This window comes from Geotrypetes seraphini, chromosome 14 (assembly GCF_902459505.1).
Source record: "Geotrypetes seraphini chromosome 14, aGeoSer1.1, whole genome shotgun sequence".
Taxonomy (NCBI): domain Eukaryota; kingdom Metazoa; phylum Chordata; class Amphibia; order Gymnophiona; family Dermophiidae; genus Geotrypetes; species Geotrypetes seraphini.
Window position 1 is genome coordinate 29,119,976 of NC_047097.1, and position 17,490 is coordinate 29,137,465.

At 41.6% G+C, this 17,490-nt stretch overlaps 1 protein-coding gene across 1 annotated transcript in view; it reads right to left on the reverse strand.

The window, feature by feature from the left end:
• The window catches only part of TICRR (TOPBP1 interacting checkpoint and replication regulator), a 152,467-nt gene that overhangs the window by 96,216 nt on the left and 38,761 nt on the right, over positions 1–17,490 (reverse strand). Inside the window, exons 6-9 of the mRNA XM_033920782.1 lie at positions 16,607–16,746; positions 11,746–11,940; positions 4,378–4,523; positions 3,670–3,770 (exon numbers count right to left, since the gene is read on the reverse strand). Of these exons, the coding sequence (XP_033776673.1) occupies positions 3,670–3,770; positions 4,378–4,523; positions 11,746–11,940; positions 16,607–16,746 (582 nt within the window). The remainder of the gene's footprint in view (positions 1–3,669; positions 3,771–4,377; positions 4,524–11,745; positions 11,941–16,606; positions 16,747–17,490) is intronic.

Here is a 17,490-nt window from a genome sequence, read left to right on the forward strand (position 1 = left end):
AGGAAAAAGGATATATTGATGCCTCATTTAGAATATTGTGTACAATTCTGTAGGCTGCACCTTCAAAAAGATATAAAAAGGATGGAGTCTATCCAGAGGAAGGCTACTAAAATGGTGCGTGGTCTTCATCATAAGGAGTATGGGGACAGACAAAGATCTCAATCTGTATACTTTGGAGGAAAGGCGGGAGTGGGGAGATATGAAAGAGACATTTAAATACCTACGTAATATAAATGTGTATGAGTCGAATCTCTTTCATTTGAAAGGAAACTCTGCAATGAGAGGGCATAGGATGAAGTTAAGAGGTGATAGGCTCCAGCATAATCTGAGGAAATACTTTTTTACAGAAAGGGTGATAGATGCGTGGAACAGGAGAGGTGGTGGAAACAGGAGACTGTGTCTCAATTTAAGAGGGCCTGGGATAAGCATGTGGGATCTCTCGGAGAAAGAAAGATAACGGTTATTGCAGATGAGCAGACTAGATAGGCCATTTGGCCTTTATCTGCTGTCATGTTTCTATGTAACACCTCTGAAATTTTCATTGGGGTCACTATTTTTGTAATATTTAGGCATGAACCACTAAAATACTATTTTGCTGTATTCAAAATTTGATTATATCACTACACTGCTGGCAAGTGTTTCTAATATTGGCGTGTTTGACACACTGCAGTTTGCTTTCATCCATAACTATGATTCTGGTAAAGCATGAAGTGGATTCCAAAACCTCTACATTATTTAGTCAACAGAACAAAATGGAAATTATGTTAGAACAAGTACAGCTCTTACTTTGGCAAAACAGATACTGTTGAAAAAATAAATTCAACTTAGAAAAATACAGCTCTTGAAGGCATAAGCTCAAATGCATGCAAAAAAGATTGAGCGTTTTATAAAAGCCTTTTTTCACACCCTTGTAAATTTTTCTTTCGTATTCTGTTATCTAAAAAATACACAGCTCAATTCGTATGAGTTTCATAGAGCTACAAATTCTATTTAAGAATATAAAAAGCAATTTCTTACCTGTAAAGCACACTTACTTACCGTAACAGGTGTTATCCAGGGACAGCAGGCAGATATTTTCACATGTGGGTGACGTCATCCATGGTGCTCGGATATGGACAGCCTCACAAGACTTGCTTGAAGAAATTCAGAAGTTTCGAGTCTGCCGCACTGTGCATGCGCGAGTGCCTTCCCGCCCAGCACAGGACGCGTCTCCTCAGTTCAGATAGCTAGCAGAGAAGCAAACCAGGGGAAGTGGGTGGGTTGTGAGAATAGCTGCCTGCTGTCCCTGGATAACACCTGTTACAGTAAGTAACTGTGCTTTATCCCAGGACAAGCAGGCAGGTATTCTCACATATGGGTGACCTCCAAGCTAACCAGAATGGGATGGTGGGAGTGTTGGCAATTTAGGAGAATAAATTTTGTAATACAGTTTGGCCAAACTGTCCATCCCGTCTGGAGAATACATCCAGACAATAATGAGGTGAAAGTATGAACCGAGGACCAGGTGGCAGCTTTGCAAATTTTCTCAATAGGAGCGGATCTGAGGAAAGCTACTGAAGCCACTATTGCTCTGACTTTGTGAGCTGTAACTCAACTCTGTAGATGCAGTCCAGCCTGAGCATAGCAGAAAGAGATACAAGCAGCCATCCAGTTGGAGATGGTTCGCTTAGAAATCGGATGTCCCAACTTATTTGGATTGAAGGAGACAAAAAGTTGAGGAGCAGATCTGTGTGGTTTGGTGCATTCTAAGTAGGCCAAAGCACTTTACAGTCCAGGGTATGAAGAGCTGATTCTCCAGGATGAGAATGAGGTCTTGGAAAAAACACTGGAAATACAACGGATTGATTTCGATGAAATTCTGAAACCACTTTAGGTAAGAATTTAGGATGAGTATGAAGGGCCACCTTGTCTTGATGGAAAACTGTGAAAGGTAGATCAGCAACTAAAGCTTGCAGCTCACTGACTCTTCAAGCAGATGTGAGGGCAATGAGAAACACCACTTTCCAAGTGAGGTATCTGAGATGAGTCGTAGTCATTGGTTCAAAAGGAGGCTTCATCAATTGAACAAGAACAACATTGAGATCCCAAACCACTGGAAGTGGTTTGACATTGAAAAGACCTTTCATAAATATGGAAACCACAGGATGAGCAGAAAGGGGTTTCCCTTCGACAGGTTGATGGAAAGCAGCAATAACACTAAGATGGACTCGAATGGATGTAGACTTGAGGCCAGAGGTAGGTAAGTGCATAAGATAATCCAAGATGGAAGACAAGGAGGTAGCTTGAGGCTCCTTGTTGTGAGAGATGCACCACGTAGAAAATCTAGTCCACTTTTGGTGGTAGCATTGTCTAGTGGCAGGTTTTCTGGAAGCCTGTCCCGAACAGGTTGAGAAAACTGAAGAGGAGTTATGTTGAGAGGTACCAAGTTGTCAAGTGTAGAGACTGCAGGTTGGAATGAAGTAGAGATCTTTGACTCTGTGTAAGTACAGATGGAAAAACTGGTATGGCTCCCTGCTGCTAAGTTGAAGAAGAAGGGAAAACCAGGGTTGTCTGGGCCACTGAGGAGCTATTGGAATCATGGTGGCATGATTGTTCTTAAGCTTGACAAGAGTCTTGAGAATGAGAGGGAATGGAGGGAACGCATACAGAAACTTGTTCGTCCATTCCAGAAAAAAAACATCCGCCTCCATGCGGTGAGGAGAGTATATCCTTGTTCAGAATTGAGGCAATTTGTTGTTGTGGGGATACGCAAAGAGGTATATCTGAGGGGTCCCCCACTAAAATCTTTCTCTCTCAACCCAAGATGGTCCTGTTACATTGAGAACACTTCTTGAACCCACTTGGCATTGGGGACATTGATGAAAGACCTCTGATGTTATGTCAAAAGGCTCAATTGTTGGGGAAGTCAAAGTGAAAAGGTAAGCAAAAATCAGTCACCGCTCCTAGAAGAGCCAGAGGTGTTTGACCATCTAAAGGCCCTCAAAAATGAAGTTTGAAAAATGAAAGAACACAAAATTAAGTAATGTAAATGAAAAAAACAAACCCCTAAAATGAGGGGAAAAATGTAACAGAGGGGGGGAAAAACCCAAATGACGAGAACATTGACTGCACAGAAGTGTTTAGAGAAACAACTTTTTAATGCTGCGGAAAACGAAGGACTAAGGGTCCCGCACACTGATGTCGAGCAGAAGGCACACACACACATATGGTTCGGATGGTGCTTAAGTTTTAAAGAGACAGTACACTTTGTACCGAATCTGTGGATGACATTACCCACATGTGAGAATATACTGCCTACTTGTTCTCAGAAAATCCCTGTTTTCACAGGATCAAATGAGAGAGTTCCAGGTTGCAGGACCTATGTTGTGGAATGCGCTTTCTCCAGAAGTTCATGCTATCATTTAAGGAGGAATTGAAAACAACATTGCTCCTAACAGCATATGGCATTTAAATATGGAACTAACTGGAGGAGGTATTGGATATCAGAAAGTGGATAAAAAATCTTTTCTAGATGATTTGATTTTTATGTATTTGTATTGTTTGGATATGTCTGTTTTAGATTAATTTTTTTATTATGCACGTTCTAATGGAAACTGCAGAGAATTTTAGATCATGTGGTACATAAATAAACTTTTAAAATATTACACAAACGAAAATGAGACATCATACTCTCTAACTTTTGCTTCTTTGTCCTGGCTTTTCCCAAATTGCTGTCTGATGGCTTCGCTGGTCTTTAGCAGAAAATTTCTGATCGTATCCATACAATCTGCCTGTAAAAAAAACAACCCCCCCACAAGAGTTACAATGTACCTACTCATATATGAACAATGCATATATGTAATTGAATTATCTGCTCACTTGCCAATTATTAGAGTTTCAAAGCTGGGAAAGCTGCAACCATTAGGAGAGGCTAAAGAAAATAAACTAATGGAACAGGAGAGGCGCCACGCAAGGTAGCAGTCCTACACATGCTCAGTAAGACAAATGGCTTACTTTAGCTAGGGGAAAGGACTGACACACAGAATCAGTCTAGAGACTTCACCACAAAGTGTGCCTGCATAACCTCTGCATGTATCTGGAGATCATTTACAAAATAATTTTTCTTCTAGTAAAGCATGCTCAATTTTTTCACCTGACTTCATAATTGAATTAAACATAGTACAAATGATTTTCAGTTTAAACTTTTTGGTCACTTGGAGTAAGTAAATAAAACTTGTTTTATTCAAATATAATTTGTGAACTGCCTTGGCAGGGTTAACAAACCTATTATCAATCAGTTGCTTGTTTCCCACATAAACAGAAAGATCAGTTAAAAATGCACTTAGCTAGAAAGGGAGCTCAGTGCAGCTATAGCTATTATACATTCTAATTTATTACCTCTAATTTTTCAGTAGTTTGGGATTTCAAATAACTTTTAATAACTGCAATTGCATTATGAGCATATAATGAAGCATTTCCTTCGGTTATAGTTTTCTGATAATCTTCATTTAAATGGGAAATCATTTCTTCTTCTGTTTTAAAATCTGAAAAATAAAATAGGAAAAATTATATCTTATTTGCTAATTTTCTTTCTTTTAGTCCCACCAGACCAGTCTACAACGAAAGATTAGGTTCTTACCTCTGCTAATCTGCTTTCTTGCAAATCCTCTCTTTATTCTGGACTGCTGGGTTATTCACCTTGGGCAGCCAATTAACCCTTTCAGGACCAAGGGACATATTTGTCCCATAACTTTAAAATCCTATAAATTTTGATTGGGATAGTCTACAGTTCTAAATTTGATATGTACGGATTCCATATGATACTGCCTTTATGTAAACAAACTGGTTCCGACATTCATTCATTAGTGTCGTTGCCAGATTGACGAGAAGATTCACTTGCCACACTGTCCATAAGCCAGAAGTTTGATTTTTAAAAAAAAAAAAAATAATGATATTTCACAAAAAAAATCAATTTTTTGGCATCTGCAAGCCCTTTTTACCATAAAAATGTCGTCAAAACCACAAAAATTGGCCTACGATCCTTATGGTCCTGAAAGGGTTAACCAAAGTTCAGCCCCTCCCACTGAGTACATCTCCTGGAGCATGCTCCCTGAAATCCCAGTCAGTAACTAAGCCAGGAAGGTCTATAGGAGAAACAAGAAACAAAAGAGAGAGAGAGGGGGAACGGAGAACTCCCTGCCTAACAATCAATTTTGCTCATGTTAACAAATTCAAAACATCAACCATTGAAAATGTTTTTTTTTTTGTTTTTTTTTTAATTCTTTATTCATTTTTAAACTTTCATCAAGTGTACAAGAATCATAATAAACACCATTAATTAGATCACTTGAACATCTTATCATTGTATCTTATAAATATAAATGCAACCCTCCCTCCAAGCCCATTATCAACTGTCATGAACCACTGAAAATGTAAAACAGATCATGAACATTAAAATCTGAACTAGAAAACTTTGAGACACAGCCTGTATAGTCAGAAGGGGGGCAACCACCCAGGGACCCCTCTAACCTCACCTCATAGTGAAACAGATGACATTCTCAGTAAGGCTGGTCTGAGACTGAAATCCAGCTTACCAATAACTGGCTAGGCGATCTGCAAATCGGACAAGAATAGGGCGAGTGTCCAGAATAAAGAGTATTTATAAGAAAGAAGATTAGCAGAGGTAAGAACCTAATTTTTCATTCTTGTACAATCCCTCTTTATTCTGGATTGCTGGGATGTAACAGAGCAGTCCCAAAACATCGGGGGAGGGGGGGGGGAAGATGACCTGCCACCAGAACCGATGCCCCAAAAGCAGCATCCTGCTTGGCCACCACATCAATCCGGTAAAACTTGGTAAATGTGTGCAGGGAGATCCAGGTAGCTGCCCTGCAAATCTCTTCAGGCAAAACTTCATTGCATTCAACCCAAGAAGACGGCATTCCTCTAATGGAGTGAGCCCTCACCCCAAGGGGGGCTTCTTCCCCGCAGCTACATAGGCAGCAGAAATGGCAGCACAAACTCATCTGGAAATGGTAGTCTTAGAGGAGGGCCTACCCTAACGGGCAGGACCCGAAAGAACGAACAGAAGGTCCGAGAGACAAAAATCGTTGGTGACCTCTAAATAACTCAGAAGTCGACAACAGACATCCAGGGACCACAAAATTCTGTCCTTGAACCCCAATGGAACAAACGCAAGAAGACAAACTTCCTGATTTACATGGAAAACATAAACCACCTTCAGAAGAAAGGAGGGTACCGTCTGCAAGATAACCACAGAATCTGTGATCCGCAGAAAAGGATCCCGGCATGAGACTGCCTGAAGCTCGAGACCCTACAGGCAGACGTGACCGCTACCAGAAAGACAGTCTTGATGGTGAGATTCTGCAACGAGGCCTGCTCAAGAGGTTCATAGGGCGGATGAGCCAGCAATTGGAGAACCAGATTCAGATTCCACGTCGGACATAGAAGCCGCAACGGAGGCCTCAGCCGAACTGCACCCCGCAAGAAACGGATAACGTCTGAATGAGATGCTAGCGATCCCCTGAGCGAAACAGGACCCAAGCAAGAGAGACCCATGATCTGCACCCTGAGGAAAGACACAACAAGCCCATTCTTGAGGCCAGCCTGCAGGAAATCCAGAATCTGTGCCAACGAGGAACCCGAGGGATTCACCTGTGATCTTGAACACCAAGCCTGGAAATACCACTAGGCCTATGCATAGGCTGCAATAGTGGACTTCCACTTGCTATGTAGTAACGTAGCAATGACCGTGGTCGAACAGCCCCTGGCTGTCAAGGCCACACGCTCAATAGTCATGCCGTAAGACCAAAGCAGTCCAGATCCTGCAGAGCGACTGGACCCTGAGTGAGAAGACGAGAGTGGCAGGGAAGCTGGAGTCCCTGACTATGTCGGAGCCGAACTTGATCGGCATACCAGGGTCTCCGTGGCAAATCTGGTGCCACCATGTTCTGCAATGTGGTGCAGAACGCAACCTATCATGGGCCACTGTGGGAACACGTAGAGGAGACTGCCCCGAGGCCAAGGCTGCACCAGAGCATCCAGCTCCTCGCTGACGGCTGTAAAATCTGTCCACCTTCCTGCTCTTGGTGGTTGCCATGTAATTGAACATTTGATGATCCCACCGATGCATTATGCAATGCTCGCAGGAACAGAGACCATTCTCCGGGATCCAGGGTCTGTCAACTGAGAAAATCCGCTTGAACATTTTCTACGCCCGCCACGTGTGCCACGGACAGAGCTACTAGGTGCTTTTATGCCCAGGAAAACAGCAGCTAAGCTTTCAGGCCCAGAAGAGGACTCCTGGTGCCTCCCTGCCTATTGATATAGGCCAAAGCCATTGAACTGTCCAAGAACACTCGGAAAGCTCGACGATGGAGACACCTGTGGAAACGCAGCAAGGCAAGGTAAATCGCCCCCAGTTCCAGGCAATTGATTGACCACTTGCTTTTGGAAGGATACCACAGGCCCCGGACCAGGGCAGACATACAGACTGCTCTCCAACCGGAGAGACTCGCATCCATGGAAACAGTCACCCAGTCCGAGACCCTCAATGGCAGACCTCTGGACAGAGTCAAAAGAGTTCAACCACCACTGCATATTGCTGCTGCGCGCCGCCACTGTCCAAGGTGGTGGCACTGTTAACGAGTCCATTTGCGGGCTCCACCAGGACAGCAGCGACTCCTGGATGGGATGCAACTGGGCCCTTGCCCACATCGATCGCCGCAACCATGAGTCTCAGGATCTGCAGATATTGCCAGGCCATCAGAGCCGGAACTACTAACGTTACTTGAATGGTTTGTTGGATCTTCATTCTCTGGTAAGGCAATTTGTGCCTTTGGAACTTCTAAATATTTTAAGCTTTGAAGTACTTGTAGCGTGGATCTGGTTTATCAGATGTAGGAAGCTCAAGTTTATTTGCAAGTTTTTGCAGAAAAGATGGGTAGGAGATATCTTCTGGAGATTCTTGGTTTTCTGGAAGAGGTGGAGATGGATTCGAAGAGATGCCAAGTGAAGGGTTAGTAGACTCTGGTCTTGAGAAATGGGCCGCGACATGGCAAATGAGGTTCAACGTGGATAAGTGTAAGGTAATGCATGTCGGTAACAAAAATCTTATACACGAATACACTATGTCCGGGGCGTTACTTGGAGAGACCCCCCGGGAAAGAGACTTGGGACTGCTGGTTGACAGGTTGATGAAGCCATCTGCGCAATGTGTGGTGGCGGCGAATAGGACGCTAGGAATAATTAAAAAGGGGATCATGAACAGATCGGAGAAGGATATCATGCTGCTGTACTTTGCCATGGTACGCCCTCACCTGGAATACTGCGTCCAGCACTGGTCTCCGTACATGAAGGACACGGTACTACTCGAAAGGGTCCCGAGAAGAGCGACTAAAATGGTTAAGGGGCAGGAGGAGTTGCCATACAGTGAGAGATTGGAGAAACTGGGCCTCTTCTCCCTTGAAAAGAGGAGACTGAGAGGGGACATGATCGAAACATTCAAAATACTGAAGGGAATAGACTTAGCAGATAAAGACAGATTGTTCACCCTCTTGAAGGAAGAGAGAACGAGAGGGCACTCTCTAAGGTTAAAAGGGGATAGATTCCGTACAAACGTAAGGAAGTTCTTCACCCAGAGTGGTAGAAAACTTGAACACTCTTCTGGAGGCTGTTATAGGGGAAAACTCCCTCCAGGGATTCAAGACAAAGTTAGACAAGTTCCTGCTGAACCGGAACGTACACAGGTAGGGCTGGTCTCAGTTAGGGCACCACTAAGGGGTGAAGCGCAGGCTGCGCGGTTCCATGGAGGTGCGACCATGTACGGGACAGGACTGCGTACCTTCCCTGTGTAATCTGAAGGTCTTGGATGTCACTGACTGGAGTGACCGAGCAGGTGAGGCAGTCCAAAGATGTGAAATCCAGCTTCCTGAGGTTAGAGATCTCAATGCATGCTATGTTCAGCTTGCCTCCCATTTCTCCCTTACAGCACAGTGAGTATCTGTTTGCCTGCCTGGTTTGGGGATTTTGGGGAGTCCTGAAAAGTGGTTTCTGGGTGGTTTCCCTGCATGCCCTACCCCCCCCCCCCTGTAAAATCATAAAATCGCCATTTTCCAGGGTTCCCTGTGTTTTTCCTGGGCTATTTTAGGGCAAAATCGGCACCCGCGGTGGCCATCTTGGATTTTTTTTTTTTTTCAAAACTTTTAAAAAGTGTATTTTTTGCACTTAGGAACTTTTGTTTTCGCTCCAAACTTCTCACATGGCCTCCTCAGGACTTGATGGCATGGATTCATGCCTCATTTGCAGTGGATGGCTGTCGAATTTGGCCATGTTCCATGTGTGCCGCGGCCCGCGAGGTGTACGCGAATTATGTGCCTTCTATCTCTGGAGTGGCCAGTAAAATACAGTAAATTTAAAGTGAAAGCAACCCTTCAGACCGGCACTACCTCAGGATTTTTTTTTTACAGAACAGACTCCACTGTTCTCAAACCAATATGCCTTGCTTGAATTAGGGAGAAAGGCTTACTGCTTAGGCACCTCTAAAAAATGTTGGGGAGGTGGAGAAAAGGTGGGAAGGGACCCAGCACGAGACCCATCGGATTTGACATCCCCAAGGTTGGACGGATCCCCAAACAGGGCCCACTCAAGCTCAATCCGGCACATAAACGGGGTCCAGGATCCCTAAACAAATTCCAACAGCCCTACAAAGTGAGATGGGTATAGCTCCTCACACCTGCTGAGACTGAAAGAAGACTGATAGGAATAGGGAAAGGCACCAATTATGTATTATTCCACAGTTTTGTTTCAGTATCCACCTGCTGCTCATGATGAGATATATACCCGCAGTAGATACCTATACCAGTCTGGAGAGTTGCTAAAGAAGAGGTATTAGCCCGGGTAGGTCTATTACCTCATAAGACTAGAATCTGGGAAGGCTGGAACGTCATCGTGGGTTGAGAATAAGATGAGGAGAGAACAAGAAAACAAAGTGAGAAGAACAAAGTAGCTAAGGAATGTGAAATTCATTTAGAAGAAGAGGGGAGAAAAGGGAGAAAAAGAAGGCTAAAAGAGGGAGATTGAAGTTGTGCACAGTCACTCAACTGGGTTCCAGTTTTCAACTGGTCCAGGAGCTGGACTCAGAAATCTCTTGTCTAGACTGGAAGAACCTAAACCCCAAGAATCCCTCTCAAAAGGAGCAGGAGTGAAAGGAAAAGGACTTTAAATAGTTTAGGAAATACTTTGATGGTTCCCATTTTCTTCCAGCTCTTTTCCTAATGCTCAACTTAACCAGAACAATTGGTTCAAGAACCCTCAGGTCTAAGAAGTCCAGAACCTGCATGGTGAACCATCACCATCCACTGGAAACAGAAAAATACTGATCTGTAACTATAAAGTACCCTTATAGACTGAATCACAAGAACGACTTTGTTTCTCAGTCTTCATCTGCTGGGCGACAGGTTCTGGACTGGTTTGGCAAGAACATAAGAAAACATTTCTAATTTTTTACCTTTCAGTAAAAAAAATAAAATAAAATAGGTGACCTCATCCTCATTACCTAAAAATCTTATGTAAATCTGATCTATGTTTCCAATGTCAGCCAACGTCATCTCTCTCACACCATCAACTTTAATACTATATCACATGTTTAGTGCAATCTTTTAATACCAAAAGTTACTTGCAAACAGGTAATTAAGCAAAGATAAACAGTCCCACTGCAACATTTCATATACATATGCATTTTTTTCCTAGGATATAAAACCAAGGGTTTCTTTTACTAAAACGTGTTAAAGGGTTTTGTGGTCTTATTGCAGTTAACGAATGGGAATCTTCATGTTAAGTGCATTTTGTGATTGATGTGCTGCAAATACCACGTATTAGCTAACATGTGGGACTCATCACCTCTTAAATAAATGACACTAAAAATTATTTTGCTCTAATTCCATACAAAGTACCATGCACAATGGAACTTTTAACACAAAATCTGAAATGACAAATGCTGGCAATAGCTCAAATGGTTGCATTAATTTGCAGCTTCAATGTGCTTAAGTTCTGTGTTAAGCTCTGGTAACTGCAAATTTTAGCATGGTTTAGTAAGAGCCCTTAAAACTGGTAAGGTGCCTAGTACACATTTTAAACAGAAGAAAATAAAACATTTTCTTCTTCTAACTGCAGATAATGACCTTGCATTCATTATTCACCAGATGTTTGAAAATGAAATGGTGCATTTCTATGCATTAAAAAAATATATATCAATAAAAAATTCAAAATTACACTGACATATTAGAAAATAGAATAGCTTTAGTTAGAACTTTCCCCAATTCAGAATCCAAATTGCAGTCCTCAGGCAATCAGAAGATGTGTCTTTACTCAACCTCACCGAGTTAGTCCTGTATCTGCCCTGAATCTCTGCATCACTGACTCCCAGGTAATGTGGCTGGAAAAGGAAGCTGAGTGAACAGTGCAAATGGAAGTTGAAGTACTATCAGATACCACAAAAGTTGACCGTGAACATTCACCAGTCGTTAATTGAACATGTACAGTGTTGGAGAAGAAAAAAAGAAGTTGAGTAGGTGTGAGAATTCAAGGCAGCTAGGGAACATGATGGGAGAAAGGAGGTTCTTAAAATTATGCATGGTACTAAAGATTTTTTCATGATTTTTAAAATGTTTGGGGATGCATATGAAAACAGGTGCATTATATTTGAAAAATTATGGTAATTTTAAGTAAAAATCAGAATGCACCTACCCATACTTTTTACAGATTTTCCTTTATCAGACTTTCTCATTGATCGTTTTTGAGATACTCTCTCATTAGTTGGGAGTGGCAAACCATCTTGTTGAAACCTCTGAGCCTTTACATTCAGTCTGGCCGCATTAAGCATCTGTAGGGAGCGGGACAGGGTTTTCATCTTCTGTCTGACTGGAGTACGAGGCATCACACCTAGGAATTCATATTAGTACATTAAAACAATCTGTTGCTACTAGGTAAACACTAAGCTGCCATTTACTTACTGGTGAGAAAAAAAATGTAGAGCATAAGTTACTTTGAAATCACAGCACCAAAATGTTCTTTCCAAGCAAAATGCTGTAAAGCAGAGAATTTTTAAACAAGTTCAGATGTATGGGGTATATGCTTTCCTATCAGCAGATGGAGACAGAGAACTACTGACTTGGCCAGGCAAAATTTTCATTCCCAGCACCAAAATCTCCTTATAATCCTAAATTCTAGACACATCACTTACAAAGGAATCTGCATTTTTTCAGTAATAGGTCCTACACTCTGGAACGCCCATCCAACACATATTAGACACAAAACTTCCACTGATAAATTTAAGACTACCCTAAAGAACTTTCTCTTTAGAGAGGCATTTGGTTAGTCAAAAACGTCTACTTCCATTGACCAATTAGAATGCAGACTGAAAGGACAGCTCAAGACTATTTCTTGGCTATCACCCTATTACTGTCCTACTAAGTATTGTATTTCTTACTTCCTAAGGGTGGTAAATGCATGGAACAGTCTCCCGGAAGAGGTGGTGGAGACGGAGACTGTGTATGAATTCAAGAAAGCATGGGATAGGCATGTGGGATATCTTAGAGGAAGAGAGAACGGCTACTGCAGATGGGCAGACTGGATGGATCATTGAACAATAAGTGGGCTTCCAGGCTCATCTGCGCACTCCTGGCACCTCTATGGCAACTGACATACGACACCGCTGTAGCACTGTCCAAGAAGACTCGGGCCACTTGTACTTCCAAATTCCTCTCCAAAAGCTCCAGTCTGTTGATGGACAGTTTTCTCTGGGAGGCCGACCAAAACCCCTGGAAGGGGTGTCTATTCACTTGTACCCGTTCTACTCCACTCAGGATTTTGTAGACTTCAATCATATTTCCCCTCAGCCGTCTCTTTTCGAAGCTGAAGAGCCTTAACCGTTTTAGCCTTTCCTCGTACGAGACGAGTTCCATCCCATTTACTATCTTGGTTGCTCTTCTTTGAACCTTTTCTAGCGCCACTATATCTTTCTTGAGATAAGACCAGAATTGAACGCAATACTCCAGGTGAGGTCGCACCATGGAGCGATATGGGGGCATTATGACATTCTTAGTCTTGTTAACCATCCTTTTTTTAATAATTTCCAGCATCCTGTTTGCTTTTTTGGCCGCCACCACACATTGGGCAAACGGTTTCATTGTATTGTCTACAATAATACCCAGATCCTTTTCTTGGGCGCTAACCCCCAAGGTGGACCCTAGCATCTGGTAACTGTGATTCAGGTTATTCTTCCCAACGTGCATCACTTTGCATTTGGACGCCCAGTCTTCCAATTTCCTAAGGTCCGCCTGCAATTTTTCACAATCCGCATGAGTTTCAACAACTTTGAAGCACAACAAAGAAAAATGGGGAGACCCAATGATCCACAGTGAAAACAATCCACCAATACAGATAATTTATTAAACACTGACATATAAAACCATGAAAATTCAATTAAAAAAGTACAATGATAAAAAATACAGTGATAAAAATCCAATCGGACCCTACACGGTCCGTGTTTCGGCGAACACGCCTTCCTCAGGGGTCCAATAGTTTGCAAACTCACATATAAAGAATTGGACTGAAAATAGTCTATTGCCTTAGAATTTTTTTGCTATTTCAGCTTGTCTGCAGTGTTGGTGTTCTTTGCTCACAGCTTTAAAGACAATAGACTGTTTTCAGTCCAATTCTTTATATGTGAGTTTGCAAACCATTGGACCCGAGGAAGGCGTGTTCATCAAAACACAGACTGTGTAGGGTCCGGTTGGATTTTTATCACTGTATTTTTTTATCATTGTACTTTTTTAATTGAATTTTCATGGTTTTATATGTCAGTGTTTAATAAATTATCTCCAGAACATCTGTATCCACAGTTTTTGTTTTTAACAACTTTGAACAGTTTAGTGTCATCTGCAAATTTAATCACCTCACTCATTGTTCCAGTTTCTAGATCATTTATATATAAGTTAAATAGCACCGGTCCCAGTACAGACCCCTGCAGCACCTCAAACCCCCCTCCCTCCCCCGAATTTGCCCATATGCTGTAATAGCCTTCCTGTGACATGTGTTCTGAAGGTGCAGAGACAGCCTAAGCTCTAAGAAATAGCTAGATATGGAAAAAAAAATCATGCCTCAATCCAAGCCCTCCAAACTCTGAGATCTTCAGCTGCTAGTCAGACCAAAATCAGACTGATCCTCAACCCCCATAGAATTGCTAACATGAAAGAGGAGGCAAAAATTGCAGCTGGCACCCTGAAGAGCCCCAATGAGACCCCTGTGGATGCCTAACAGCCTGTGCTCAAACACTGCAATTCAGTAGATGATCTAAGCTACTAGGGATATGGACCCCCAACTCCACAAAGGTTTCTTCAGACTGGCCAAACAGGTCCCCAAGGGATTAGCCTGCCAGCTGAAGACCCAAATCTGCTTTGGTCAATTCAGATTATAAGTACCTTTTCCACTACTGAGAAATTCTCATCAGTGCAGTTTTCTTTGAATCCACGAGCTTTTATCCTAGGACCTACAGGGACCCCTGAGGAAGACTGCATTGTCGAAACACAAACCGTGTTGGGTCCAGAGTTCCCAGTGAATTGGGTCCTAGAGATATATTTTCATGTGGATTGCCAGTTCAATTTTTAATAAAGTCTACATCTTGAACATCATTTCTCTACAGTGTCTTTTGTTTTCACTGCATTTCTGTTTGTGGAGCAACCGGGATCAACTTTTTTGTTTTGAGAATCCCATAGAGCAGCAAGATTCCATGCTACCAATCTCACAGATAGTAGTGCTTTCCCCATTTCTATCTCAATAGAAGACTATGAACTTTTCCTACAAACTTATCCAAACCTTTCTTAAACCCAGATATGCTAACCGCTGTTACCACATCCTCTAAGTAAAGAGTTCCAAAGTATAACTATTTGTTGAGTGAAAAAATATATTTCCTCCTATTTGTTTTAAAAGTATTACTGCTTAACATTCCCCAGTTGTAGTACTTTTTGAAAGAATAATGAATCAATTACAAGTTCACCCATTCTACACCACTCAGGATTTTGTAGTCCTCTATCATATCCCCTTCTCAGCTGTCTCTTTTCCAAGCTGACAAATCCTAACCTCTTAAGCCTTTCGGAGTTCCATCCCATTAATCATTCTGGCTGCCCTTCTTTGAACCTTTTCTAATTCCTCTACACCTTTTCTGAGATACAGTGACCAGAACAGCACACAATACTCAAGGTGAGTTTGCATCATGGAGTGATAAAGAGGCATTATAATATTCTTTATCTTATTTTATATCTCTTTCCTAATAATTCTTAGCATTGTTTGCTTTTCTAGCTGCCCCCCCCCCCGAACCATGATGTATATTATTAGGCAACTAGGATCTACAGCTGAAACCAAGATGTGGGTCCTGTTAGTGCTAGGAACCATGAAACTCTTCCTTAGTAACATTACTCAGTTTTGCTGGGGAGGGATGGGGGAATGTGGTTGTCTCTTGTGTTTAGGACCTAGATGTTTTATTTGCCCCTTAAAATAATCCTGATCTTAATAATGCAAGATATCATCCTTGGCTCTCACTGATGACTGGAAAATGAAACAACCCATTTTTCAATAAAATTGCCATTAAAGACTACTAGATAACTTGTCTCATGAAACTATGAATAGTCAACAAAAGCCTTCCGTTAGTATAAATTCAACTCCGTATATAATTCATCCAACGATTAAAATTTTAGGAGTTATTCTGGACCAGCATCTTACAAAGAAAGCTCAGATAGATGCTGTAGTACATAAATGCCATTTCACTTTATGAAAATTAAGAACAATTAGATCTTATTTCGAATTTACTGCTTTTAGACTACTGGTTCAATCGTTATTACTAAGTTTTCTCAATTACTGTAATATTATCTGACAGTCACTAAGAAAGAAATAGCAAGACTTATACTAATACAGAATACAGCGGTCAGAACGATTTATGGCCTGAGGAAATATGATCATGTCACACCCTTTTATTGTGAATTGCATTGATTGCCTATGGAAGCTCAGGGGTTGTTTAAGTTAGGCTGTTTCTATTATAGCTCCTTTTTATCTGGTCAACAGTTTTACTTTGGCTTCATACAGACACAGTACAAAAACTCATCCTTTGTTTAATTTTCCATCTGTCCAGGGTTATAGGAGTAAGAAATGTCTTAATCATACTTTGGCATCTCAGGCAACTCTTCATGACAAAGAATTTCGAACATTACTGCTCACAATCCGTTCTTACAGGCATTTTAGAAGACAATTGAAGACCTAACTTTTTTCTAAGCACTTGACTAACTAACTAACTATCTTATTTTATGTAATACGCTTACTTTTATAATCTTTGAACTTCTGGTTATGCAGTTAATAAGCATAATGTTATGTTATATTATGCCAATATAAATGCTAGGGACTAAGAATTTTTTTATAGGTAATTCTGTAAACTTTCCTTCAAATTAGAAAGCCTTTCTGGGACATGGCAGAAAATAGGCACCACTCAGTTTAATCTATTAGAGTAGGACAGAAGGGTGACTGAAGCCTATATTAAGAGTACTTTCACAATATTTACATTTTTTGCTTTCTCCTCGGCCAGCAGTGCCACACTCATCACTAGATTTTATCTGGTATAATTCAGATAAACAGTTTATCAGATCCAGATCAGCCTTCCAGATTTCTTCCTTTTCATCAGCAGAAATAGCCTGCAGCAACCTAGAAAAATATAATTGGAAGAAATAAGTACTCTGCTCACAAAATTAATATGGAGGAAAAGAAAACTCAATCCTACCAACAGCATTGAAAAATACTGAAAATTGCCAGTTCTTCAAACACACACACACACACACAAAAAAAGCTAGAAATTTACTCTTCTCTCTGCATTTAAGGTAGAATGGAATTCTTATCAAATGTATTCCCTTTATTGTGTAGTGTCCCTCAGGATTAAGGAGAAATTAGTTTCTTACCTGCTAATTTTCTTTCTGTTAGCTTCCAGACAGGTACAGTTCTTTACTGATGGGTTATATCTCACTGTGACCAGCAGGTGGAGACTGACACCAAAACTTGGTTGTAGTATATTAGCTGAGGCTCCCCCTCCCAACTCAGTCTGCCGAATAGCCAAGCAGAACTAAGAAAAAACTAGCATGTAAAAGTAATAATACTCTGAAAAGAAGTATAAAACAACAAACATATAGAAACGCTGTTGGAAAATGCATAGAACTAAAACCCTGCAGTGAAAATGTCCTCACAGCTCACCAGCTATGCCATAGCCGCTGTTTTCCCCAGCCCTAGAAAAATATTAGAACCCGCAGAAAAAGCAAAATCTTCATGGGTACAAAAACCACAATCACCGCAGAAATACAGATAGCACATAAGCACATAAGCAATGCCTCTGCCGGGTCAGACCTGAGGTCCATCGTGCCCAGCAGTCCGCTCACGCGGCGGCCCAACAGGTCCAGA